General features: G+C 34.7%; 1 protein-coding gene across 2 annotated transcripts in view; it reads left to right on the top strand.

The window, feature by feature from the left end:
* Rspo3 (R-spondin 3) overlaps window positions 1–27764 on the top strand; it is a 78093-nt gene that overhangs the window by 13816 nt on the left and 36513 nt on the right. For both annotated transcript variants that reach the window (XM_077801895.1, XM_026381269.2), the window contains exons 2-4: window positions 16974–17165; window positions 18894–19040; window positions 23630–23827. In XM_077801895.1, coding sequence (XP_077658021.1) covers window positions 16974–17165; window positions 18894–19040; window positions 23630–23827 — 537 coding nt within the window. The remainder of the gene's footprint in view (window positions 1–16973; window positions 17166–18893; window positions 19041–23629; window positions 23828–27764) is intronic.

The following is a 27764-nucleotide window of genomic DNA, read 5'->3' as shown; positions in this document are numbered from 1 at the left end:
AATACAACTTAAAAGAGCTTTTTCACATAGGGGAAAAAAAATGTCTCAATTGTATCCAGAGCTTGATGGAGATCCAAGTTTTATAAGAGATCAGTAGGATTTTCTCAGAGACCATTTAGGTTTACAGGATCATGTAGGTGCACACTTACCCCTAGAACAATTGCTAGCATTTGTCATTATACCCATTATCAAGCCTCAAGGATCCAGCCCCTGATTCATATGTATTTTCAGACCTGTGGGCATCATGTGCCCATATGTCAGTCTAATTTATAAAAGAGAGAATTCCAGTAAGAGGAGCTCCAAACCATTTCAGGCCACCACTACCATCTTCAAACATCCATGTGGACACCCAATGGACAGTCCAGGAATTCATTTAAAACTGTCTATGTCTGAATTTAATATATCACTCATGCTATAAATGGATGTTTGCGATCCCAGAAACCTTCATGTAAAAATTTTTAGCCAAGCTACTTAATTCATAGACTGTTGGGCAGAAGCACTATATTCATGAGATAAGAGCATGTTTCAAATGAAAATTGCCAAGATTTTCCAGTGCAGGATATTTTCTTCATCCTTCCTAGCCCAAACTTACTTCCTCATCCACTCCCTAAATTCTCAACTACTGCTAAGATGAGTTGAACAGTTTTAATTTTAGAATCCAAAGAAAAAATAAACACACAGACAGCTGAGTTAATTTATAAAACACTGCTGCATTTATCTTAGCATTTATCTTGGCAGATTTCAGTTCTCTCCCCAGTGTACAACTCTTGTATGCTGACTGCATTTAGCACTCAAAGAAGGAACAAGTCATTCTATGTATTAAACACTTTGAGAGCCATCACACAGAATAAGTTTGATGTTTCTTCACACTTTTGGTACAAGTTTCTTTTCTTATTGATAATTTATTCACCGAGTCTCTGAAACTTGCATAATACCCTTTCTTTAAACCTGAAGCAAAGAGAGTCATTTTTACAAGAGCAATAAACTAAAGTGGCTGTTCAAATACTTTACTTGAATTGCACTGCACACTGAAGTACCTTTTTTGTTAATACAAACCTTTCATATTCTAACAGGCAGCTCCCTGAAATTCTAGGGCTGCTTAAAATTATATGACCAGAACCCCCCCCCCCACCGCCCCTCCCACATACACCAGCCCTCTACTTCTGGGAGTAGGCCAGCAAATTTGCAGGATTCATTCTGACAACTGTTCTGGTGTAAATATTTAGAGAAACCCTTTCCATTAGAGATTAAACAAAGTGTAAGTAACTGTTTCTAAATGATAGATCTTATTAATGTTTGCAACAGCAGACCTTATGCTATCTGAGGCATAGACTTTGATACTGTACACTGGAGAAAAGATTAAAGGCAAAATAATTAAGACAGAAATTAGAATGGACTTATATAATTTGAATGGCAAAGTGTACAGAATGTAGAGAAAATGAGTTCATTTATATTTAAAATAGGAAAACAGTAATTACTTGTGTTTAAAAGAGGGTGGGGTCAATTACAAATCTTCTTATCACTCTGCAAGTTCAAATGCAGACCTTATCTATTTTTCCATATGATCACCAAAGTAAAATCAATCACATATCTGAGATCTGATCTAAGTCCTGGTTTGTGTATTATTTAAGAACTATTAAAAGACACAATGATTAAGCTCTAATGTTGATATCAAATATCACTTGTTAAAACAATGTGGCATCCTAGGCCTTGGGAAGTAAAAGCTTACCAATGTTCCCTTTCTATGTTTCCCATTTGCACAGCATTTTCAAGTGTTTATTATATAGAATCATCCCTTAGTATCCACAGGGGATTGGTTCCAGGTCCCATCTCAGATGACACAATCCTCAAATGCTCAGATCCCTTATGTAGTTGGCATCACATTTCCATTTAACCTACTCACAGCCAACTGTATACTTAAATCATCTGTAGGTTACTTAGACCTAATACTATGTAAATGTCATGTAAATAGTTATGCTATGGTTTTAGGGGAAAATGACAAAGGAAAAACAAGTTTAGTAAAACACAAATTTAAAAATTTAAAAATGTATTTGTGTTTGTACTAAACTTATTGAAGGCATGGATGTAGAACCCATGGATATAAAGAGCCAACTATACTAGGGGAAAACAGCAAAGCAATTTAAAGTGGCATTTTATATTAATTCTACAATATTAACGATTCCTGGGATACCTGACTGGAAAAAGGTATATATCCTTTACACAAGTTATTTTCTCCTTCCCTTGATGATCTAAGGCTACACAAAAATATTAACAGTTATAAATTTATTTATTTATTTATTAGTATTTGGGATTGAACTCAGGGGTGCTTTACCACTAAGCTAAGTCCCTGTCCTTTTTCGGGGACAGAGGCAGGGGACTCTATCTAAGTTGCTAAGGCTGGCCTCAAATTTGTGATACTCTTGCTTTAGCCTCCCGAGTCACTGGGATTGTAGGCATTTGTCATAGCACCAGACACAAGCTATGAATTTTAATTCGACTTACTTGTTGACAGATCAAAATCTAAGATCCCTCATTGGTATCTATGGTGTTTTCTTCTTTATGAAGTAAGTTTTCTTTTTTAAACTTTGCATTAAGATTTTTTTTTTCTTTAAGAAAGCATTTTAGAAAAAAAATAAAGATGCTATGTCCATAACATTGAAACATCTCAGAGGGATTTTACTCCTTGTTTTGCCTCAGACATAACAAATATAATTCACTACTGAGTTTCCAATTGATTCCCACTCGCATCCTGTATATATATTCAACAAAGAAAACACTAAAGAGCGACCTTTGGGATAGAATGGAAATTTCATAAACTTCATTGCAGGAGACTCACATATTTTGAACTACCTTCTTGAGTTTAGACTATTGTGAGAGAAATCACACGTTAGAAGCCAGGGAGATTGATTTCTAGTTTATACCCTGCTGTGCACTTGAGGCAAACCATTTAGTCTGTGATTCCGTTGCATCCACTATCAAGTGGCAGGCCCACTCTTTAATTTATCTGAAGGCAGGAAAGTGACCTTGAGGTCCCTCCACCAGTAAGATCAACAGACTTTCCCTTTTCCTTCTTCGAACATGCTCTACCTTAAGTTGTCTGTCATAACTTCAAGAATGTGGAGTTAGGGCTTGAGTTCAAACATGTAAGTTTCCTTTGGTAGTTTCTCAGAATATTTAGACAATATTCAAGAAGCTAACATGTGAAAAAGAAATCTTGTTCAGAATACAACAGACACTAATATGGCAGTATGTATAACCAATGTGATCCTGCAATTTGTACACGTGGAAAAAATAAGAATTCATACCCCATTTAAATCAAATGTATGATATATGATATGTCAAGATCATTGTAATGTTTTGAGCAACTAATACAAAAAAAAAAAAAAACAGAAATCTTGTTGGGGGAAGAATTTGGGGAAAGAAATGGCAACTGAACTTAGGCCTGACTAAAACACCATAAATTTGTTAATTCATTGAACAGCTATTTTAATGTTATGGGATTACAAAAGTGAGCAAAACAAACCTGGAATCTGCCCATGTGACATTGCACAGTAGTTAAAATAGAAAAGATGAAACCATAATTAAAAAGCAATATTTGGCTAAAGGTAAATTAGAACACTTAGATACCATTTCTAAGCTATTAATACTTCCCTGTTAGATTCCTTCAAATAAAATTAGAAATTCATTAAATAATTTACAATGAATCTAATTCATACCCACATTTTTTTCCCCCTCTGGAAAACAAAGATACTAGAGACCATTGTGGGCAGGAAGCTGGAAAGTGAACGGAAGATCAACAGAAAACACTGAAATTTATTAGGCCTCCCAGTATTTTCTTGTCAAAAGATTTATGACCAATGAACAGGAGTCATCACTTAGCATGACGTTTGTGACAATCATAGGAAGTATGCTATGCATACTGTAAACGTAGTTGGCATTGTTAGGTAAAGCTTGTAATGGAGTGGCATAGTTTGGCTGAGTGAATTTCCATTTTTGGCACATTGATTAATTTCTATAGCTGAACTTTCACACTAGTTCATTAACTGGAATTAGTTTTACTAAACAAACACTAAAATATTGTATGTTTAAAAATAGTGCATTTTTGTTCATCTCTCTGCCGCATTTCTCAAACCTTTTATGGTAACCCTTGACCACTACATGGAACGTACAGTCCAATCCACTTAAAGTATCAGTTTGGCAAACATATGTCAACAAGTTATTTGGATTTCTTTTGTTAGTTGTTGAGGATCTTTTCTAACATTCGTTGAGAACTTAGAAGATGTCAGTGGCCCAAAATCCAGTGTCTTGAAAATAAGTTGATTTAATTTTTTTTTTTTTGGTATGTCATCACTAACTTGTGAAGGGAATTTTAGTAAAGAGAGCAAGTATTAGCAGTTTTTACAAGTGTTACTTCGAGTAACCCTCACAACAATTACTGTGATATATTGTTAGCCATTTATTTTATACTTGAAGAAAATGGCTGAAAAGGGTTAAGGAACATATCAAAATGATATGACATGGATATAATGGTAGACCTAAAATCTACACCCAGATCTTCTGACTGAACACAGAGCCCTTTCTGTGACACTACTTTTCACTCAGTCTGTGAAAGAAAATGCCTACAGGGTGTTTACATGAAGGAGATTTCTCTCTCTGCAGTAGAGATGGAACTATTACCTCATTGGACAAAAAGTGAGGTTGAGAGAAGGAGTTAACAAACTGTGCTAATTGACAGAGTGGTTAATTGGGAAGAGCAATGAGCTTTTAAACTCTTTTTAAAGCAGAAGCTCAATACGATCATCATTTGTTCCTAAAAGGTTCATCTGGTTGCTAAATGTTAAAGTACTAATAGTAGTAGAAGTACATAGATATGAAATCTATTCAAAAAGGAGATAAAATCCATGGGAAAGGCTGATGGCAGATGGGGATGAAGAGGGATTCTAGATTTTTGGCTTCATCAACTGGATGGTGCCATTTTTCTGAAACAAAATATTACAGAATACACTATAAATAGCAGCACTTATTTAAGATATACAATATGTTTTAATAGCTAGGAAGAGTTTTGGAAATGATGTCTGCAGCCTAAGCCCCTTGGGTTACTGAAGCCAAACAAGAGAGGCTAAAGAGGTAAGTAACTTGGTTGATGTCACATTGCATCAGAGCCAAGAGTAGAAAAGAGTCTGTGGCCATTGTGTCGCACATAAGGCCACACAGCAAATGGTTCCAAAAACAGACATTCCTGAGAAGTGTTCTGTGGGTTTTCTGGCAATCTGATTTTATGTTTGTTTAATTAATGAGTTTTTCAAAGAAAATTATCTGTTCATTGGCTAAGGATTTATTTCACAATCTCTTTATTTCCTTACTGCAAGAGTTGTCAAGCCTTAAAAAGTTCCAGTAACCTGTTGACCTAATAACCTCAGATGACTCATGAAAGGGCACCATTTTAAAAAACAAGCCAATTGTTTTGCTCTCATCAAATACCATTATTAGTTTTCTCTTCTTACTATTCTTAGTAAAAAGGGAGCTTCAGATCTGGCTCCAAGTAGTTACATAAAGTATCATCATTTATGTCCATTATTAACAATAATCAATATAGTTTATATCAATATAGTTTTGTGCAGTATAGAGAGACATTCTCATTGTCCTCTTATTTAATTTTTTCAACACCTCTTTGAAATGAACAGAGTAACTTTTACTGTAATCATTTTATAGTTAAAGCTCTACGATATTATGCCTTTTGTGTAGCATCAAAGACTAGTGGGTGGCAGAATAGCCCCCTACAAGTCCTGGTAGGATGATATTTGTTTTGCTTTTCTATAAACTCCGTGGTCTTTCCTGCACTGCCACAATCCACATGTATTTCCACTGAAGTGCCTATTGTTAGTAGAATTTCTTTGGATTTGACTGTGAAGGCTTGAAGGTTAGGGAAACTCTTTGTTGTGGATGAGAGTCTTACTAGCTGACAGCTGAGTTGGCAAATTCTTAAGGACCTGTCCCATTTCAGTTCCCCTGGAGCTCATCTTGGGGAGGAAGTGAGGAGGCAAGAGCACCCAGCACTGTTGGACCAGCTGCTCTAAGGAAGAAGTGTTCCATGTGGAACTAGAACTTCCTAAGAGGTTGAGTGTCTATATAAGGGGAATTTTTAAAAATAAATTATATGGATGTCTCCCAAATATCAGGATATTTGTTATTATAGACACAATCAAGTAGATGATTCTGGGGAAATCAGTTTGAAGTAGATCCCTCCAAAGCTTTATAATTTTACCATCTGAGCACTAACTAACTTCAGGCTCAAATCTGAAAGCTGACAGGGTTAAGAAAGAGCAAGTTCCATGATTATATTCCCCATCCTCCCAAATATTATTTATGTATTCCTATCTAAAGAATTTTGTTCATAACACTTCACCTCTTTTCCCCTTTTCCTTTATATAAGTTCCTCTTTTTCCTTAAAGTCCCATAAACTATTCCTAACTGCTCTCTGTAGTTTTCACATAACCATTGGTAATTGCTCCTACTTAAAAAAAATCTGTTGTATTAAATTTCTTGTCTATATATTTATGGTCTTTGGAATTTCAAAAGATTATTTTACTAACTCCATTGTAGGCTTCTTGAGTCAGAAACAATGTTTTGTTTCTCAGTATAATCAGTCCCTAGAAGATTGCCTCCAGCAAACACTTATTTATGAAGATGGTGATGATATGATGCTGAGAGTGTGGTATTTATGTCACCTGCATCAAATTCAAGTGTAGTGCTCCTTATAAGTATAACTAAACTGCCATCTCCATTCCCAAATCAACATTCTTGGAGTGGAACCTATGCATGTGCATTTTGAATAAGCACTACAGGTCCTTCTTCCATGCAGTGAAGTTCTGTAGCCACAAGCACAGACCTTTGGTCCTCTGCATTGTACTAGTAGCATTTCTATGTCATGTCTTTCAGTCTGTTTAAGTACATGTTTGTTTTCAGTAAGTTGCCAGAGTTCCTAAGACTTCTTACCCAGAATGTTGTGTGAGGTCACCAGGGATTCCCGTTACAGTTTATATCTGTGGTCCTTGGAAAGTAGCTTCTTTCTCAGACTGTGAGTTTCTGGCTCTCCAAGTTATCAAATCTCCTATTGTACAAAGAAGCATCAGCACCTGCCCTCTTTCCAGTTTTCTTGCTGAGTGGTTTCTCAGACTTATTATTGGTAAATCTGCCAGCTACCTTGAATATGGATGGAGGTAACACAGGATGTATTTAGTGCCTCTTGAGTAAAACGAAATTTCCTATACCTATTGATTTTGAATGCATGCCTGTGAAGATGCTGGTGCTTTACAGTGTCTTCCTGGATCCACTCATTAATCCTCTATATTACCTAGATGCTCCCATGTTCGATATGGGAAAGGCTTGCTTCAAAAAGGCTAAGCAACTTTTGTCTAAATAAATAATCAGATTGTGAACACCTTGAAACAAATCATTAGAGGTGTTCATCTTTGTAGGTTTACTAGCTGATGGTGTCTGGATGCTGAACAATTTAATTTTTTTTTAAACTAGTAGCTGGAAGAAGAGATAAACGTTGGCAATTTATCAGGATAAATCTCAAAACTGGGATTCAAAACAGACTGTGCATGAGTCCAGAGCCAGTGCCTCACTACCCTGTCCCTGTGCTCCTTTGAGAAGTGTGCAGGGCTCACTTCTGAACGAGGTGGCAGTGCAGCAAGCTGTGCACATATCATAAAAATTCATCAGACCCACAAAGGTGCATGTGTATTTCTCTTCTGTTAGTAATTTTATGAGAAAAATTCACTATTTTCTCTGCTCAGGACTTTAGATGCAGCACATAAAGCTGGATTTTTTAAAACGGTATACCAACTATTTGTACATCTTCTTGTGCCTGTTAAAATACCACAAGGCTTCTCCTGCTGTTTGCTTATGCTAAGGCTCCAGCCATCAGATATGCTACTTTAACATGCTATGTGGCAGGAAGATCCAAGTTTATTCACAATAAAACAAAGCAGAGTTTGTTTTTTAGCACAAACTGAAGTTTGTTTCACTTAAGAATGTGAAGTTAATAGTTATGGACTCACCCACGCAGATTCATTACCATTAAACTATCACATTTTCTGTTTGTGTTGATTTCTAATTATTTCTCCCCTTAAAAAAAAAAAAAAAGGAATGGCTCTTTTAGCCAGACCAGAGCACATAATGATTCCCACTGTTGGATGAACACTGTTGGATCTGTCTCATGAAAAACGCTGTTATTACCACCCACTAACTCATCAACAGGTCCTGGCTCTCTACAGACCTGGGTCTCCATTACCCCTCTCCACCCCCTCTTGTCCTCTATTCACCTCCACTTGGGAACATGGCCACTTGGAGAAGGGGAAGCTTTCCCTGCCTTAGCAACAGCTAGAGATGCTGATTCAGTACCTTACATTTTAACACGTAGCAGAATGCATTAACTTTATGATAGTTTCTATTTGTGGTTTAGGGGGGGACTTTATTTTTAATCCTGCAAAAGTTTTGTTACAGTCTTTATAGCAGTATCAACTATAGCTGCCTGGTTGGTTACAGGAAAACTAATATGGGTTTTCACTACTTCTCAAGGGTCCATTTTGAAATTACTCTGTGGATTATTAATTCATTTAATGAATAAAAGAACATAATGTTGAAATTGTTTTTTAAAAAGATTATATTAAAAGTGAAAGCCATAACATTATTGCTTTGTTACTGATATTTCATATACATTGCTAATGGCAAGAGTTTAGAAAAATGCAAGAAAAGATGATGTGCAAGATTGTAATTTTTAAACTTTTTATCCTTTCTTTGTTCTTATGACTGCTTACATATTTCATAACTTTACCATTTCTCTTCCTCTACCCCACCCCCACATACCCTCCAATAAAAGAGCAGTGAAAATTTAAAACCCAAAGCAGACTAAAATTACTGCTGGTGGGAGATGGGGAGGGACAAAGGAGAAATGAACTGTTCCCAAGAACGAAGAGCATGTACATGGATGCACAGTCTCTTCAAAGGTTGGGATCTGAATGTAAATTCTCATGTTTGTTACTAATTAGAACATTCTCCTCTAATATAAAAATTAATAATAGAACATATTTTCATGGAATACAACATGCTGGTTCTGTTCCAAGACTCATGAAATTAACAAAAATTAAAGTGAATAACTGTATCAGGCCACATGGGTTCTTTTCCTTCCTTTTGAGATTTACTTAGAAATGCAGAGTGTAAATAGACTGAGACTATTCACTTCCCTCTGGAAGGGCCTTTAGGATCAGGCTCTGCCCTTCTCTAACTTTATGTCATATCACTCACATCTCTACAGCCTCATGATTTCCTCATGATAGTGGTGAGCCTCAGGCCTGGTTCTTTCCCACAGTCTTAAAAATCATTGCACTTGTTGGTTCTGCATCCATCTCCATCTTTTGTTTCTAGTCTTGATCCTACAGCATGTGATGAGGCAAAATAAAGCCCTTGCCCACCACGTTCACATCTAGCTACCAAGTATTCATCATATCTTAGATTTCAGGAATTCTACAGCTAACATCATTTACTGGGCATTTTTGCAATATTTTGAGCTGACTTGATTCAAGTAAAAAGAAAAGATGGTTGCTATTTAATGCTAGGTTTGTCTTATTGCTGTGGTTTTATTTTAAAGTATCTATAGAATACAAATATTAGACTCCTTTAGGAAATTATTATTTAGTAAGTGAAAAGGGAAGATTTACCAAGTTCTCAAAGAAATCACTTCCATTATAAATAATGTGTTTCCCCACATAATAATGGTGGAGCACCAACTGGACTGTATTCAGCAGCTGTTGAGTATGTTCCTCTCTAAGACTTAGGAATTCTAAGTTTCACTGGTGTAAAAACAAAATTTCAGATTAGAGATTGATTCAGTGGGACCAAAACATACAGCACAAACTATTATCCTGTTATAGTTCAATTAAAGTCTGTACTATTGACTTTGATAATAGGCCAAATAATATGCATAGGTGTATGTGTGCATGGGTGTGCATGTGCATGTCTGTTACATATATGCTTCCATATCACATATATACAATCACATATGCATATATATGTCATGTAAATAATAGGTGAATTTTAATTCATTTAAAGATTAAGACATTGGTTTATTAAACCATTAAACCATCAAGCAATAAACAGTATTTCAAAAATATCAAGATGTATATATGTTTAGATGCATAAACATATATCTCTTTCAAAAATTATTAATAGATAATAACTATGGAGGACTATGAGTAAACCTCGATTCATGCAGTTTCATAGCTTGGGAATGCCAAAAGAGGGTTGAATCCCAAAAAGTAATTATATTTATTCAGAAAACTTTTGTACATATCTTGCTTTCTATACCTAACTTCTCCTAATTGTTTAAATGGCTCTGGAGACCTGTTCATTGTCAGTTCTACTTTGAAAGCTTTTTAACTTATAAATAAATTTTTAAAAATTGACTTTCAATATTTTCTTATTTGACACAACAGAATCTGAAGGGGACTGCCAAGTAATTCAAATTTTTAACATAAGATTTTTCTAAAAGTGGATGTTGCCAAGCATTCCATAAGGACCATGAAACATCTTAACTGTAGCATTACACTAAACTTAAATATGGTTCAGTAACAATAAAGTTCTCAGATATGGTAGAAATGTGTTGTTCTAACTTGGGCAAGAAAAAAATTACCACATTTTCTCTAGGTCAATGTATTATTCAACTAAATGACCTTTAGAAAATTTTCATAATTTCATTTTGAATGATTTATTTCATAATTAAACATCTTCAAATTATAAGTGACTTGGAATTTGATTCTTTTACCAGAAGGCTATAGGCACAGCCTACATAAAATAAGTTATTATAGATACTTTCTCTTAAGTATTTATTGACTTAACATCTTGATTATTTTTAAAAAGCACAGATACCATATTTTACCACATAATCAATACAGATTTTATATCAAATATTTTTGCAAAAAAGTGGAGTGCAACCATAGTAAACTTTTAAACTTTTAAAATTTTGCTAGTATTGCTAAAATCATTTATTACTAAACTCTCTTTGGTACAGATTAAGGTGCACAGAATACTTGTGAATATATATCAAAACCAAATAGCCCAAATCATTTCTTAATGACAGTTTACTGAACATTTTTCTGCTCTGGGGTGGGGGGAGCTAATACATTAGTTGTCATTGATTTGTGCATTATAATCAAAATAGTACACTTAAGAAAATTCACTTCTGTGCTGCAAAGTATGGACTTAGAAAATTTAACCTTTTGTATTAGAAGATTCTATACCACTATTGCTATTATTGGTTTCCTTATCTGACAAACTAGCTGTGTCAGCTTTCAGAAATATACTGACAATGCATGAGTGCTGAGAGCTCTAGGCTTAAGCTTCCAAGAAGACAAAGACTTCCATAGGCCACTAGTGAATTCATTGCTGCTATCTTTGCCTTCTAAGCCATGTGTTGAAATGTGCCATGGGACAATACCGTGATGCAAAGCTAAAGACCAATTTTTGGACTGATATAACAACTCTGGTGAAATACAGTAGCTTATTTTTTTCTAATTTTTAAATTTGTTGTTGTTGTGGTTGTAGATGGACATGATACCTTTATTTTATTCAAACCCAGTGTCTCACACTTGAGAGGCAAGCACTCTATCACCGACTTACCACCTCAGCCCTATTTTTTTCTATTTATTGCCTTCATTCATTAAAGATAGAGTGTCTCTGGTTTCAATCTCCAGTAAAACAATAATAATAATAATAATAATAATAATAATTATTATTATTATTATTATTTATCAAGAACCTATTCAATAAATAGCTACGCTGTGTAGAAACTGGGAATCATCATGAAACTTAACAGGAAATTATTAAAGCAATCATATTCCTGCCCTCAAGAAACTTATGTTCATTGTGAAGATCCTTGTAAAAGGAGAATTACCTGGAGAAAAGGACAAATGTAAAATATAACTGTGGAATTCCAACGCTATCTTTTACCTACCCTGACTCATAAGGCTTCTGCACACAGGAAAGAAATTAGTAAATGTGAAAACAAGAATTCTTTCAGAAGACTTTGCATAAGTTTTATGCTGTTTTTGGTTTAAAATAACTTTTATCACATTTGTTACTATAAATTTTTAATTATATAAATTATGAAATCAATAAACCACTTCTTTATTTAGAACTCCCTTTGAATTCAATCAAACCTGTCTTATAAGCCTAATTTATCAAATTTGGTATTTTTTTAAATCCTCTAGCCACAAATAAAGTACCATCAGAGGTAACTAGAAGCATAAAATAATGGATTATTCCACATAGAAATATACAATAGATAGTGGTACATTTTCAGTTGAGCTTTAGAAAGGCATTAGAGTAAGACAAATCTTAGGAGCTTGCACTTAAATTATTAAAGAAGGAGAACTTAGTTTTCAATATTGTAATTGGTTTGATATATCATAAACACTGAAAATTAGTAACATGGTATATTTACCAAAAGCCCTGGTACCCTCTAAAATTCTATGTTCTGGGGCTGGGGTTGTAGCTCAATGGTGGAATGCTTGCCTAACATGCATGAGGCTCTAGGTTCAATTCTCAGCATCAAACAACAAAACTGAAAACACTTGATGCTCTGAATATCACAGTTGAATTAACTCTCATGCCAATAGTAAGTTCCTTAGGAACTGTTTCATCGTTATTTATCACAAGTTGAAGGTTATCAAGGAGATAGTAGGAAGGCTTGTTTAAAAGCTAGAGAAACTGAAGTCATTTAACTCAGGAGTGTTGACAATTTAGACACTGCAAATAGTTTTTAAATTATGCATTAATATATACCCTTTTCATACACTTAACCCTCATAAATAGGTTGAGAAAAGATATTTACCTCTTTCTTAATTTTAAGAAAGGCATACTAATTTTACTGTGTAAAATCTTAAGATCCCAATTTAAATTTCCTGTGAATTTGTCCATTTCCCACTCATATCTATCCCTGTTGCACATCTGAAGTTTATTTGTATTTAGAGAAATAAGTACCAGATATCAAAGATATGTGTTTTAGCCCTTGATCTAAACTCAATATTAATTCAGTGATTTGTAGTATTTCTTTGAGTCCTATTTTAGGGTTTAAAAATAAGTAATTATGATAGCTCCAACTTACTTATATACATCATAGGACAGTTGCCACAGTTAATTTAGTTTTTTAATGAGATGCTTTATTTGAAATTGGTATAGAAATGTAAAGTATTATTAAAATCTGTTTATAATACATCTTTTCTCTTACCAAATGTTGTTTATTTGGAATTGTCTTTTTTTTCCCTACCATTTATCAATGTTCTCCACTTTCAGAACATCTTTAATTAAATAGCCAACACCAGACACTCCCATGTATGTCTCCAGTAACCACCCCAAAGTAAGCTCCATTCCTGAAAATTAGTGACTTTAAATGATATTTATATTTTCTGACCTCTTTATTCTACACACTGTGTCCTAATCTTCCCCGTGCAGGTTTTATTCACCTGGTAGCTCCTCCCCTCTCTATTCACTGGTGAGAACTAAAAGCTTCCCAAATCCCCTTTCTTGTTCAGGCCACATTTATTTGGTTGCCATATTTGATTGATTCTATCTCCTAAATATCCTTAAAACATGCATATCTTTCTCACCATATTATACTGTTTCATCCATATAAGCTACTGTCTGTTTTTTACCCTGAACACTACATTATTCATCTCCCAGTTTCCAGGACTCCCATGCTACTAGGAGAATTCCTTTTGAACAGAAAACTGATGTATCACCCATTGGATTGAAATCCCTATGTCTACAGGATAATTTCTTTGGCACAGCCAACAAAGCATTCCATAATTTAGATCTACTCTCTACCAATCTTTCTGATAGTCCTCATTTTTCCATAACCCACTACTTATGCACCACTTGGATTGAACTCATGCCAGTCTCCTCGGTTTGGGTGATTGTGGTGTTTCCTCCCCTGGCCCCACAGGACCATTTATGTACTGGTAAACTCCAACTCACTTTCTAAAATTGAGTTCAAGCATTAGATATTCCATGAAATCTCCCCTTGCTTTCCACCACCAAGATCTACATTGCTTATATAAAATACAGTAGAAAAATATTGCTTGGGAAAAGAAATTTACAAATAAAAATGAAGTTATTATTAGAATAGGAATTATGAAGAGGCACAACAAAGTAAAATTCTATTTTCCATTTTAGGATCACAAGATTTTATGGCTGAAAAAGCTGTTACAGTCAATCCAGACCAAAGTTTTCTGTGGTTTCCATATAAAAAGTAAAAGCTCTTGACTTAAGACGAAGTTTGGGAAATTTGTATCTAGTTGTGTAATACAGACTGTATAATTTGAGTGATCCTTATACAGCATTCAAGAAAGCAGTCACTACAGAATTCAACCATAAAAAAATAGGATCATAGAATCTGGACTTTATAATCTCAATTTCTCTTATGTCCACAGCCAGCATTGAAGCTTTTTTGAAGAAATAAAGTTTGTCTTCATTTCATATTCAAAGTTCACTGCCCCCATTGAAAGTTCGCTAACAAGAAATAAACAAATTTTCCTGGCAAGTTGGGACAACTGGGTCTTCCTTGATTTTTCAAAAGTATTTTTTCAAAAACCTTTGTCTTCATAGGCAAACTATTAAAAAGACAGGTGAAAAGATTTACTGCAGCACAGTGTCAACTGGGGTACATTTCATCAGTAAAAGGCTCAGGAAAAAAAGAGAATTGAGTGAGGTATTTTCAACATACCTCATAATTTCAATGGATACTGGTTTCAATCATGACCCATACAGAGATCCTCCTAAGAACTTTCCAAACACCCCAAACCCAATTTTTTTAAAAAGTGAAATTTATTTTAAGGAATCCCAGTATTTGAGGTTTTGATATGTAAATTATGCTGATACTGACAACTGATCTATTTAAATTTATACTATAATTGACAAACGTTTCAAGATATATAAATTTGCAAATGTGTTTTCTTTTAAGCAGCTGCATTTCAGAAATAAGGACATGCTGGCATGGACCAACCTGATCCGTCTTCCCTGAACCCAGAGCCACTTAGTGCCTGGGAACTTGAGGCAGTTCTATTTCAAGTGAGGTCCACTTTTCCATAGGCAATTCTTTTCGAAGAAGGGTTGCGGGTTTTTACTGACACCTCTCATTTCTTGAAATGAATTCTGATATATTCTGAACACAGAGCTCTCTTGACCCTTTCCTTTCTTAGGGTGTTTCCCTGCTTAAAATATGTACACATTTTCTGTAAGTCTCCAATGCTGAGTTACTGGCATGAAAAATGACCCTGTTACTTGGAAAGCAGTTTTCACTTACAAGTCCCCGGGGCCCTATAATGTCTAAGCCTTCTGTGCCACTTTATATGATTGCCCCACCCTGCAGAAGAGCATAGACAGGAAAAGCAGACTTCCCTTCCCCCCACACTTTTCCTCAGTTTATTTACAAAACGTCTTGGAATGAGAATGAGCTGTTTGTGGTTCCTGTGGCTGATTCCAGGATGGCTTCTTACAGGCAGAGGATGCTGGTCAACCAAATGACCTCTGTGTAGCTCACCCATGCACCCCTATGTAAGGTTCTTTGATCTTATGGGTACCCCTACTAGGTAAGTCTGAAGCTCTTTGTTTTATAAGAAAGAATTTAGTAACCAAATATTACTGAATACAGACTAATAACAGCATGGCCTCTCAGAGCTATACCTTCCTTTTCCAACAAAGGAAGTCAGAAATATGTGGAGATACCTTCAATTCCTGTTCATCAACCTTTGTTTCTCAAAGGAACATTTTTTTTCCCTTCTAGCATTCTGAAATGACAAAAAAAAAAAAAACGCTATTCATCTTATATTTGAATAGAGAATATTTTAGCAGGGGAAATCATCCCAAACCCTGGTCACAAGGAAGACACCCCTTAGGCAGCAGTTTCTACCACATCACACACAGTTAATAGTCATAAGAAGGTTAAAGTGGGGATGACCTGAGGTAAACATCAATCTCCCCAGATGTGTATTCATATTTTCTCTAAATTAATAATGGACACTCTTACATGAGTGATTCTTTGAAACCTGGGAATACGTGTAGCCATATTCTTAGGACAGACTTGTCTATCCTCAGCATATACGATTTTTACTTCAGTATGCAGAAAACGAGGGCACAGAAATTGTAAGACTGTCCCAAATATACAATACTGAGAATAAATTACCATAAGCACTTGCATATGGCCCTCATGGAAATACTAGTAATATTAAATTTACAGCATTGTATCAATTTGTGTTGGCAATTATTAAACCCACTTGAGAAGAAATATTTCAAGAAAGCATTGGAAGGTGGTGAGTAGCTAACATAGTTTCAGAATCAATTTGCACTGAATCAAAGAGTAAAATTGTGTTCTCTAATATACCATAGTTGAAAATAAATATCTTAGAACTTAGTATCCTTTCTCAAACCCTAGTGTGTGTAGTTATATTACTGAAGAAATTAAAGAAATGTGCTTATCACCTACCATATAAATGAAAAACTAAAGCCATGTGTATTAATTTCAATTCACATGTGAGCATAAAATTGCCAGTCCCTAATTTCCAGAGAAACTAATTCAGTAAGGATATTTTACATATAGTCCCTAATTTCCCAAGGAACTAACTAGTAAGGGTATTTTGCATATGTATTCTACAGATTGTTCAAGCCAAATGCATTGCTATTTTTCAAATGCACAAATTTTATGAATTTTGAAATTAAAGGCAACATATGTGTTAAAAGGAATATCATATCCCACTGAAAAAAAAAAAAGGTCGGAAAAAAATTCTGCCTCATTCAACCATTACCACCAAATTGAAAGCTAGGGAAAGAAATGTAAACACTACCAGAAAATGTCATGCAACTTCTATGTTTATAAGTTAACCTTTGTTTTTGTCTTTCTTCATTTGTCTCCCCAGTGCATCCTAATGTCAGTCAAGGCTGCCAAGGAGGCTGTGCAACGTGTTCAGATTACAATGGATGTTTGTCATGTAAGCCCAGACTATTTTTTGTTCTGGAAAGAATTGGCATGAAGCAGATAGGAGTGTGTCTCTCTTCATGTCCAAGTGGATATTATGGAACTCGATATCCAGATATAAATAAGTGTACAAGTAAGTGCCTACACAACATTATATTTTTATCTCATCCTTGGGGACTTTTTCAGATTGAAATCGCTTCTAATATATCTGTGATAGTGTTAAGTAAATAGTGTTTACCTGATGATTAGGCTAAACCATACTTAAATTTAGCAAGATAAAGCAAAAATCATGTGGTTTTCTTTTAATTGAAAAGCTAAGACTGAGAACATGTTTATTACTTATTGAACCTATGGAAAAGTACTGTAAGCATCAATACCATCTTAGTTCCCGTGACCATCAAAAACTCCAAGTATTTAATTACTTGAATCATTGTAGCTTTTTAGGCTACCAAAGGATTTGAGTGTAGCAACTCAAACATTTATTTCATCCATTGGATATATTCTCTTCTGGACCCAGGGAGTCTGCACTCCACACTGAACCCAAGTGAACTTTCAAAACTGTAAATTAGGAAATACCATATAGCTCTCTATCTGTCCCTCCACGATCATCTCCTAGGACTCCCTCTCTACCATGTTGCACCAGCCTCATCTGGTCTCCTAACAAGGCCTTCCTACCACCAGCCTTTGTAATTACTGTTGTATGCTGGCTCTTCTGGAAATTTGGAAAGATCTTTGCCTGCCTTTGCATGGCTAGCTCTCCCATTTCATCTGGGATTCTTCTCACACGTCAGAGCAGTGTTCCCTGACCATCTTCCCAGAGAGGTATTCCATGACCATCTTGTTCAAAATAATCAGCCTTTCCCTTTGTCAGTTATTTCCCAGTTATTTTTCTTCCCTTTTCTTTTGTGGTTGTTTTGTTGTTTTTTCAGAGTGCTTTTCACTGAAAAATGAAATCAAACTGCCTGGTTTAGAAAAACAATTCACCTCTCTGGTTCTCAGCTAATTACATAACCTTTTGAGCTTCAAGCACCTTATCTGTAAAATGGGAATCATCATAGGGACTTCCTTGTTGGGTTGTTTTAAAGTTTAACTAACTTAATATTATAAAATTCTCTTGATAATCCTGGCTTATAGGATTACTACAAGAAGGGTCAATTTGTTGTTTTTATTATATTTCCTCCCAGAATGCAAGCTTTGTGCAGTCTGAATCTTTTTTCTCATGTGAATTGCTATCAACCAATATCTAGAATAATCCCTGGCATACACTGCAAATCAAATATTTGTTGAGTGAATAAGAACAGTACAAGAGAGTATCTCAGTATAGTTTGTAAAAGTTCTAATGAGACATCTTCACTATGGTTTAATACAAATAGATACTTGTCCTGTAACCAGTTTTGGCAATATATATGTACAAGTTGAGTATCCCTTATCTGAGTTGCCTGGAACCAGAAGTGTTTCAGAATTTGAAGTTTTTTACATTTTAGAATATTTATGTAGTTTTTACTGGTTGAGCATCCCAAATTCAGACATTTGAAATCAGAAATATTTTGAGTGTCACATTGGTGTGGTGCTAAAAAAAAAAGTGTCCTATTTCAGAGCATTTGGGGTTTTAGACATTAGGAAAGGGAATACTCATCCTATATAATCAAAACATTTCATTAGGTAATTAGTACATGTTATTAAATCAACAACTGATATAGGTCAACTAAATGACTATAGAGGAATCTTTAACTCATTTTAGCAAAATAAATTTGAACCCCAAGTGTGTGTTTGATACAAAATTGCCTGTGTATGGAAAAATGGTCCAACAATAGTTATGAAAAGATCATGAAAGCATATTTCTCTTTTTTTTATTTTTCAGAGTGCAAGGCTGACTGCGATACGTGTTTCAACAAAAATTTCTGCACAAAGTGTAAAAGTGGATTTTACTTACACCTTGGAAAGTGCCTTGACAATTGCCCAGAAGGGTTGGAAGCCAACAACCATACCATGGAGTGCATCAGTATTGGTGAGGAGGACTTCTGAAATTTAGAATGGATGAGAAACACCTCACATGATAGTCATTCTCTATGAAGGTGCTTCTCAAAGTCCAGTCTCACAAGAGCCTCAACAATTGTCTCTTAAGAGGCTCTCACCATCCTTCTTTACAAAGATCCTATTCTAAAGATGCTCTCATAGCATTATCTAGCCTGTATCACAGTAACATTTTTCATCCAATGAGTGCTCCATTATTTCTTAAGGACTGTTTGTATGTTTCAACTATTCTGAACACTGTAGATTTATTTTGCATCATTACCTAATGAAGTTTTACTTAGAATTAGTCTCTGTATCTTGAAGTAATTAAAGCAATGATTTCACAAAACACCTAGGTCTAATCTCAACCAATAACCAAAGTTATTTTACAAGGAGGGAATATTTTCTCTTGATAAGTCCATTAATGCTTCAATGTTCTGCTTGCACAGGTATTCAGAAAGAAAAAAAAAGAAATATTTTGGACTTACTCAAACTAACAAAAGGAGAGAGTCCCGGGATCTGATAAACTGCAGGCTGAGTTTCCTAAAGGGGAGGTCCCTGAGACAAGTTGTTTGTCTAAATAACAGATCACTGTCAGGCTATATTTTCCCTCTTTTAAATGTTGTGCAGCTACTTGAGCTATGAGTTTTATGAACACTTGGGGAGCAGATGCTAAACCAAATGAGAAAACAGCATAGGAAAGCTCAAAATCCCCTGGGCAAGAACTGCAAGAACCTTTGATGCTGCACTGAGGTTGGCATGTGCACACAACAGCCCTCCTGATTCAGTACAAGATAGTCTCCAGGACAGCCATGGGGCCACAGCACAGACCCTTCAGAATTTAAGTGTTGGAACAGTAAATATAAGGTGGTGATTTAACCATTTCAGGTCCTCCATAAAATTTTTATTTCTGAACAATGGTTTGGGTAGAATGAAACAAATAGATGATATTTTAAAGGTAACCTCAGAAGCATCTGGAAAATAACAGTCCTGGACCAGTTCATGACTCTTTCTGATTACGTTTTTTTCTTCTCAATAAAAACTCAGAAAAACAGCTTAGGAAAGGGTAAAAGATACATGAGAAAGCACTTCAAGTTGATCTCTTTACAGGACCTGAGGGCTGACGATTAGAGGTAATCAGTTCCAAACTTGGAATAAAAAAAAAAAATGGGAACACGCTTGTGGAATATTCAAGGATAGAAATTCAAGATGAATTACTGAGTTTGTGGGATTTATTTACCCAGAAAAAAGGACCCACATTGAAATTTTCTTAGTGATTGAAGGTGTAGCACTCTGTGTTCAGATGTTATTTATATTAAAGGTATTAAAAGCTTTCTTATCCGAAAGAGCATTTAACATTTGGTACTGTTGGGTTAGCCTTTAATGTTTCCTAGTTTTATTCTACCAGTAAAACTGGATTATTTTTTAACACAAATTTAGGAGGTTTATATTTTAAAATAGGTACTAGCAGTCTAAAGGCCACTTAACTTCATTTAGCTCATTTACCAGGTACAAAGGACCTAGGACACAATAGTAGTGCAAACCAGAGACTTTATTTCAGGGTTGGCTCTTGTTTGTCCATAAGGGCTGTCTCCCATCAGGTGCCATCTGGCCTATCGGCGCCACACATATCGGCTTGCCCCAGAATTTCAGGAAAGAAAATGACCTACTTCACCATGCAGAAGAATATGAAAGCCTATTCCCCTAACAACCATGAAAAATAGGACCCAGAGAGCTGAAATCTTAACCCCCAGGCCATATTGCATGTTGTCAGGGCTATACTTAGTACATTAACCTTAGCTCCCCACTGGCTACCCAACAAAATATGTCTTTCCCTTTGCTAAAAATATAAAAATTGTATCTTTGGCTTCCTACCTAGATTTCAAATTGAGTGGAAAGGTCAAAATCAAAGAAAACACTGCCCTGATGTGGAACTGGAGTCTTTTGCCATCACATACGTATTCCCCGTGGTTTCAGGTCAAAATAAGCATAAACATCCACTGAACCCAATTTTATAAGAGGACATATTCTTTCCAGTTGGTGCTCAGTTATTAGCTTTCTTTCTTCACTGTCATTCTGTCATCCTCATTGGAGAAGGGATCTTGCTCTAGTAGTCACAGATGGAAGAAGATGTCCTTGTTAGATTTTCTGTGGAACCATCTAATTGATCAGCAAGAACTGAGCAAAACCAAAATGGTATTGCAAGACCAATAATGGTAGGACATCCAGTTAAATTTTCCTCCCAATTTTCCTCCCCTTCACTGTTACCCAAGACTAATGGTCAATTTCAACATAACTAGTACCAGGGGAAGGCAGCTCATTATTGTTTTTGAGACACTTGCTTCATTAGTGAATAGCTAGAGATTTCCAATGTTGAGATTGTTCTTATTACAGAAGATAGAAGAAACACAGAAACTGAGTAATTTTCTGCTTTTTTTAAAAAACTATCTCTTAACCAAGTATTGCTCTAGTTCTCCATTGTTCATTTAGTAACCTGACTATAAGCTTTTTGTTATCTTTAGCATTTCCTCCAAAATTTCCATTTTTTCTGGATGCTAATATAGTTTATTCTACTATTTCTATGGGAAAAAAAAGTGATTCTCCTCTCCTGGCATTTTAATTCTCTTGTCTTATTAGAGCTTTTTTAATACCTAACCTCATTAGTTTGAATGTACTTCTTCTTCCAATGTAATTGTCAAAGGGTGTCATTACAATTTCACTTTCAGCACCATTCACTTTCTGACTATAGACCAATACTTACCCATGTTGTAATTTTTTAAATCTGGTTTTTTGAAGGCTAAATACACATTTTTCTTTACCATTTTTTCTACTATGAAATAACACCCAGGTCTGGTCATTTCTGCATTAGACAGTGTTTCCTAATGTAGTCCTCTTAATTATGGCATTAAATGAATACTAGACAAAATTAGAGCTCACAATCTTTCTAATTTTTTTACTTTCATTTTGGACATATTTTTATTTTATGTATTAAAGATCCGCTACTTTTTCAATGGTTAAGTTTGAGATAGGATGCTGGAAGATAATGTTCATAACTGGAAAATGATTATGATGTTATTAATGGTTGTTCTATTCTTTAACCATAATTATGTTGGTTAATTGATCATGAAGACTATTTTGAAAGTGGTTCACTAAAGCTCAAGATCACAGAAACTTAAATTCAAGTATCTAGTGCGTAATCACTTTTATTTAACTCTGTGTTATATTCAGGTATTGAAAGGTACTGAAAAAGCCTGAGAGAAATGTATGATGGATGGATTTAAATTTATAATATACTTACGTTATGTTTCTTTTTGTATGTGTGTGTCTGTGTGCGTATGTGTGCACCCATGCGTGTGTACAATGCTGGGGCATTCTACTGCTGAACTATACCTCACACCTGCTTTAAATTTTATTTTGAGACAGGGTATTGTTAATTTGCCCAGACTGGCCTTGAACCTGCAACCCTCTTGCCTCAGCTTTCAAAGTAGTGTCACCATGCCCAACAAGGTCATGTGTCTTGAGGTTGTTATCAAAGAGCATTCTGCTCTAAAATAAGGATTCATTAAGACAGAAGAGTTTTCTAGGAAACTTGGCATGGGTTGTATCATGGGAAAGTGTTGCTGTTGGAAGCTGTGTCACTTGTTATTAAGTTAGGAAGTTCAGTGGTTATAAATATAAGAAGAGAAGTTTTCAAATGTTTCTTTTTTGTTGGAAGTACAAATATCTGTTCTAAAACTTGGGAAAGTCATTATTGAAAAGACATGAATACTGCATACAGAAAAAGGAAACAAATCTCTAAAACCTTAAGAAAAGGTAACTCAATTTCTCTTAGGGATCACTCAGTCAAGTTCATTCTAGAAGCAGGTTATCAATTGAAGTAATCCCAGAATTCCCTTATAATAGATGTTGCTATGCTGAACCATACCCAGTAATAAATGGCAATATTTAAGGGCTTTTCTGCACAGAAGTAAGAAAGGCTGTGAATGTAGGCCAAAGACCTGGATTCATTTGCTGCTTAATCATTCTATTGTACAGAAGTTTTCAAAGGCTATTCTTAGTATCTACAAATCAGCATCACCTGTATTGTTAGGAAAGCAAATTCACAGCCCCATGCTGGACAACTGAATCAGAAACCCAAGCTGTGGGGTCCAGCATTCTGTGTTTTAGCAGACCCTTAGGTAATTCTGATGCATATTGAAGTTTGAAAATCAATTCTCTAGCAAATAATCACATCTTCTCTCAAGTTCTGGTCAGAATCAATAGATAATTGTAGGGGTTCTCTGGAAATTATAAAGCATTGATCAGTTGTGATGAACTGTATTATTGCCTGAGTTAATCAAATCTAGAGCAAATGTAAATCCAATGTAAGAATGAATTTACCTAATAATTATGAAAAAAACCTGAAAGCATTCTATTTCTGCTTCTTCCATTCTCTGATTTATACTTAAGTCATCTTACCCAACTTTGATCTTCAGGTTTTATCCTCAAAATTTGGGCAAGTATTGAGGGAAGCAAATCTTTCTTATTTAACAATCATGACAGTGTTGTAAGCCAACTGAGACTGTTTTTGTTGTTCTGTTTCAGTGCACTGTGAGGCCAGTGAATGGAGCCCTTGGAGTCCATGCATGAAGAAAGGAAAAACATGTGGCTTCAAAAGAGGGACTGAAACACGGGTCCGAGAAATAATACAGCATCCTTCAGCCAAGGGTAACCTGTGTCCACCTACGAGTGAGACAAGAAAGTGTACAGTGCAAAGAAAGAAGTGTCAGAAGGGAGAACGAGGTACAGTCATACAAAATGTGCTTGTTTGAATTCTCATAATTTGATGCATATCTTGCTTTATGCATTAAGTATTTCTTAGGAAATATTTGGCCATGTTACTCATGTCTAAAATCCTACAGTGTGTACAAGCAAAGAATATGTTTACCCTACATTATAGAATATAGGTCTGATAATTTTAAAAACTGGAGCCTAATCTCAGAACATTATGCTACTATAAAAGTGTGCTAACTGAATTGTGATGCATGAGTTTATATTATAAGCATCTGAGCAATTATTTTTTCTATGATCCACCTTCTTAGTGCCTAGAAGACTTTTTAAAAGTCTTATAACACAAGCTCTGATTCCATTTTGTGTAATACTATGGCAAAGAGACAACACCAACTTAGTCCTTTCCTCCTTGCATACAAATCAAAGTTGTGTAATTAGGTAGCAAATTTTTGTGACAAAACAAATATATATTTAGTTGTGGATAGACCTTTATTTTATTTATTTATATGTGGTGCTGAGACTCGAATACAGAGCCTCACACATGCTAGGCAAGCTCTCTACCACTGAGCTGCAACCCCAGCTCTAAATGTATACACACACACACACACACACACACACACACACACACACACACACACACATTACCTCTGAATTAAATGACCCAAGTCTGTATTTTATGAGTTTAGCACAATCATTAATGATGCTCTATTCCTTGGGGGGGGGTTGGTTGTCTGTTTGATTTTTCCATGTTACACTAACTCTAAATACTAGATTATAAAATCTATTAGATATTTATTAACCATGCACGGACTTGTTCTGAAATCTTATGAGTTCCAAGGAAAAATATACTATATATTATGATTCTTGAGAGTGAATAAACTTCCATTTAGAAGAACCACAATTGTTGACCTTTAAAATATCATTTTCCTGACTTTCTCACTCATGAACATAGCACCACTTCCTACAAATATGTTATGTAGCTTTGAGTAACTATTGGTAGTTTTCTGGTGACCCTGTGAATGAGCCTCTCAAGTAATTGCTTTTTGTAAGGAGTAGTCTGCCTCTGGATTGAACTTCCTAAGTTTTTTCATGCATTCTTTCAGCATATTTTGTTAAATTCTCACTTCATGGCCATACATAGTACTAGCTGTAGGGATTCCTATCTAAATAGAATACTGTCAGAGCATTTTGTCTCTGAGAGTATACTCAAAGTCGTGTGAAGGGTTGAGATATTTGAACAGATGATCACAAAACCATGTACTACAGGAATTTATATGTATGTGAACTAAGTTTAATGGAGCACAGTGAAGGGCTCTGTGCACACATGAGCATTGTTCATATAAAAAAGATTTGGAGTCACCTGTGCATTTCAAAGCACTTTTCATTATACCAACACAAAATGGCCATCATCAGAAAGTATAATCTATTGTTACCATTACATCAAGTAGTTAATGTGATAATATTCTTGAACACATGGGTTATTCTAAAAAGAACTTCAAACTTTTGTAAATTTGTAAGAAGTTTTGATTAAAATTTAGATTCGGGAATAGAAATTGGCTAGTGAGGGGCTGGGATTGTGGCTCAGTGGCAGAACACTTGCCTAGCATGTGTCAGGCACTGGGTTTGATCCTCAGCACCATACATAAATAAATAAAATAAGTAAATAAAGATACATCTACAACTAAAAAATATTTTTTAAAAAAGAAGACAAAGAAGAAGAAATTGGCTAGTGAAAAAGGTCTTTCTGGCATTTGTTACCAATTAATCTAAAACATCTTAGATTTTAAAAGTTGGATTTGGAAATCAAATATTTCATCACTGTACTATGCGTATGCTCCCATAGCCCTATGTTTACTTATGTTTACTAAATTTTCTTGAAATTTAATGACTTACAGGTGGTCTTTGCTCATATCATTCTTTCCACAAGACTCTACAGTACTAATCAGTATTAGTATACTTTACTTTTAAAATTTAAGGAAAGTTTATCCAATTGAAAAAAATCAAAGTAAGACACTAGGAACATTTTATTTCCTTTATTTAAGAATGTGGTCTTCTAATATATTTTGCTGGCACTTGATCTAAACATTAACATTAAAAATGTCAGTTCTTAAAATGAGTAACTGATAAGATAAATAATGCCACAAGGCATTTGAAATAGTAACCTGTGACATAAGACTTGGCTTAAAATTTCCCTCTGATTGCCTCGGAGGATACAGTGACATTTTACATTGACAAGAGAATTTATACAATTAGAAAAAATTCAGTCATTTTATTCCTTTTCAAATTTAATAATGCATAGACTATTCAGTAGAAAATATGGACCACTTATAATTAAACTCTAGATCTAGCTTCACTTTTACTTACTCTTCATTCATCTTTCAATGTTTTCTTTAGAACTATTTCAAGTAGTTCAGGAACAAATCTGTTTCTCCCTTCATTCACTACTTCCCTAACCTTATACCTTTCTTTCCATGAGGTTTACTTGTCAAATATTCTATATGAACACAGAGAAACCAAATAGATAAGTAATTATGACCTCTGGACATCCCACAATTTTAACTATATAAAGCATACCATCAAGACAATAACAAAAACAATCATGCAAGTCCTCATTTAGGGTTTGATATAAATTTATGTTACATATACAATATAATAAAACACTTAGTTATCATCTTGAATTTATCATCTTAGTGGTAAGAACCACAAATATGCATAGAAGGAAGAATATTATCAGGCCAAATAAAGTAAAAGACTAATTTCTTTTTAATTTTTATACCATCTGATGTTTCTTATTTTAATTAGAGTAAGCATTAGAAACCTTTAGGTAATTTAAAAGATAAACATAACAAAATAATAAAGACATGATCTCTCCTACCACTAAAATATCTTATTATTTGAATTCTCCTAAATACCAATAAGAGTCATAAAACAGGAACATTCGTTTAGTGAGTAAACTAAAAGGTAAGGTTTTTATTATAAAATTTAGCCTAAAATTTTAAACTTACCTCTATGATCCCTGCCCAAGAAGTTAACAATAGACAGAGGTAGATAACTCATTTGGACTAGGTATGGAGCATGTGTTCAGGATTTTTTGTGCTGTGTTGTAATTGCCAAAGGCAGAGTCCCTAGAGAAGAGTGATAAGAACCAGAAATGACTTTCCCAAATGTGCACAAAGAAGTTGAATAGAAGAAAATAGTTTCTAGTAACAGAATGGCTTATCCTAGTCCGTGAGATGTTTTTCAATTAATACGTGTTGTTGAAAAGATAAGTTGCAAAATCTTGTACACAGTTTTCTTTCCTATCTCTCTTCTGTTGTTGAGGATAGATGTAGTAAGTGAATGCAAGGAGATAAATGTAATTTGCATAGTTCCAACTCAAAGTTTTAATAAAAATAAAATAAGTAAGTGTACTGTTTTAAACATATTTAGATATATTTCCTCTTTACCTAACATGATATCTTTATCAGGCTTATTCATCAATTACTAGCCCAAATAAAAAAAATTAAACTTAACTGAATTATATTTGAAATACCAAAAATATGTGAGATATATTTGAAGAGACCACATAAACCAACATGTAGACAAGTACTATATAGGCATTAAAATAATATATTGAAATGGAAGAAAAGAAGGAGAAAGTATACTTTCAATGGTTATCAATTTATAATTATTGACTTTTTCAACATATGGGATATAACCATCTCAGATAGAAGTGAAACCAGGAGGTGCGTGTATGCCTGCATTTGATGCAAAAGTGTGTTTGTATGTGTGATGGAGGTGGAAGGAGAGTTAGTAATTTTTAACTTATTTTATCATTCCTCTAATTTACTGAAGAGAATTTCCTACAGATGATTTTTAGTGCAGTTTATCAGGAATGAAGGAAATTCTATTCATGACTAACTCATGAAGAAGATCCTCATTAATTACAGGTAGTGGGTGATCTTGAAAT

This window comes from Urocitellus parryii, chromosome 8, assembly GCF_045843805.1.
Source record: "Urocitellus parryii isolate mUroPar1 chromosome 8, mUroPar1.hap1, whole genome shotgun sequence".
Lineage (NCBI taxonomy): Eukaryota > Metazoa > Chordata > Mammalia > Rodentia > Sciuridae > Urocitellus > Urocitellus parryii.
Note: the sequence above shows the minus strand (reverse complement) of the source record. Positions and strands in the feature narration are given on the sequence as shown.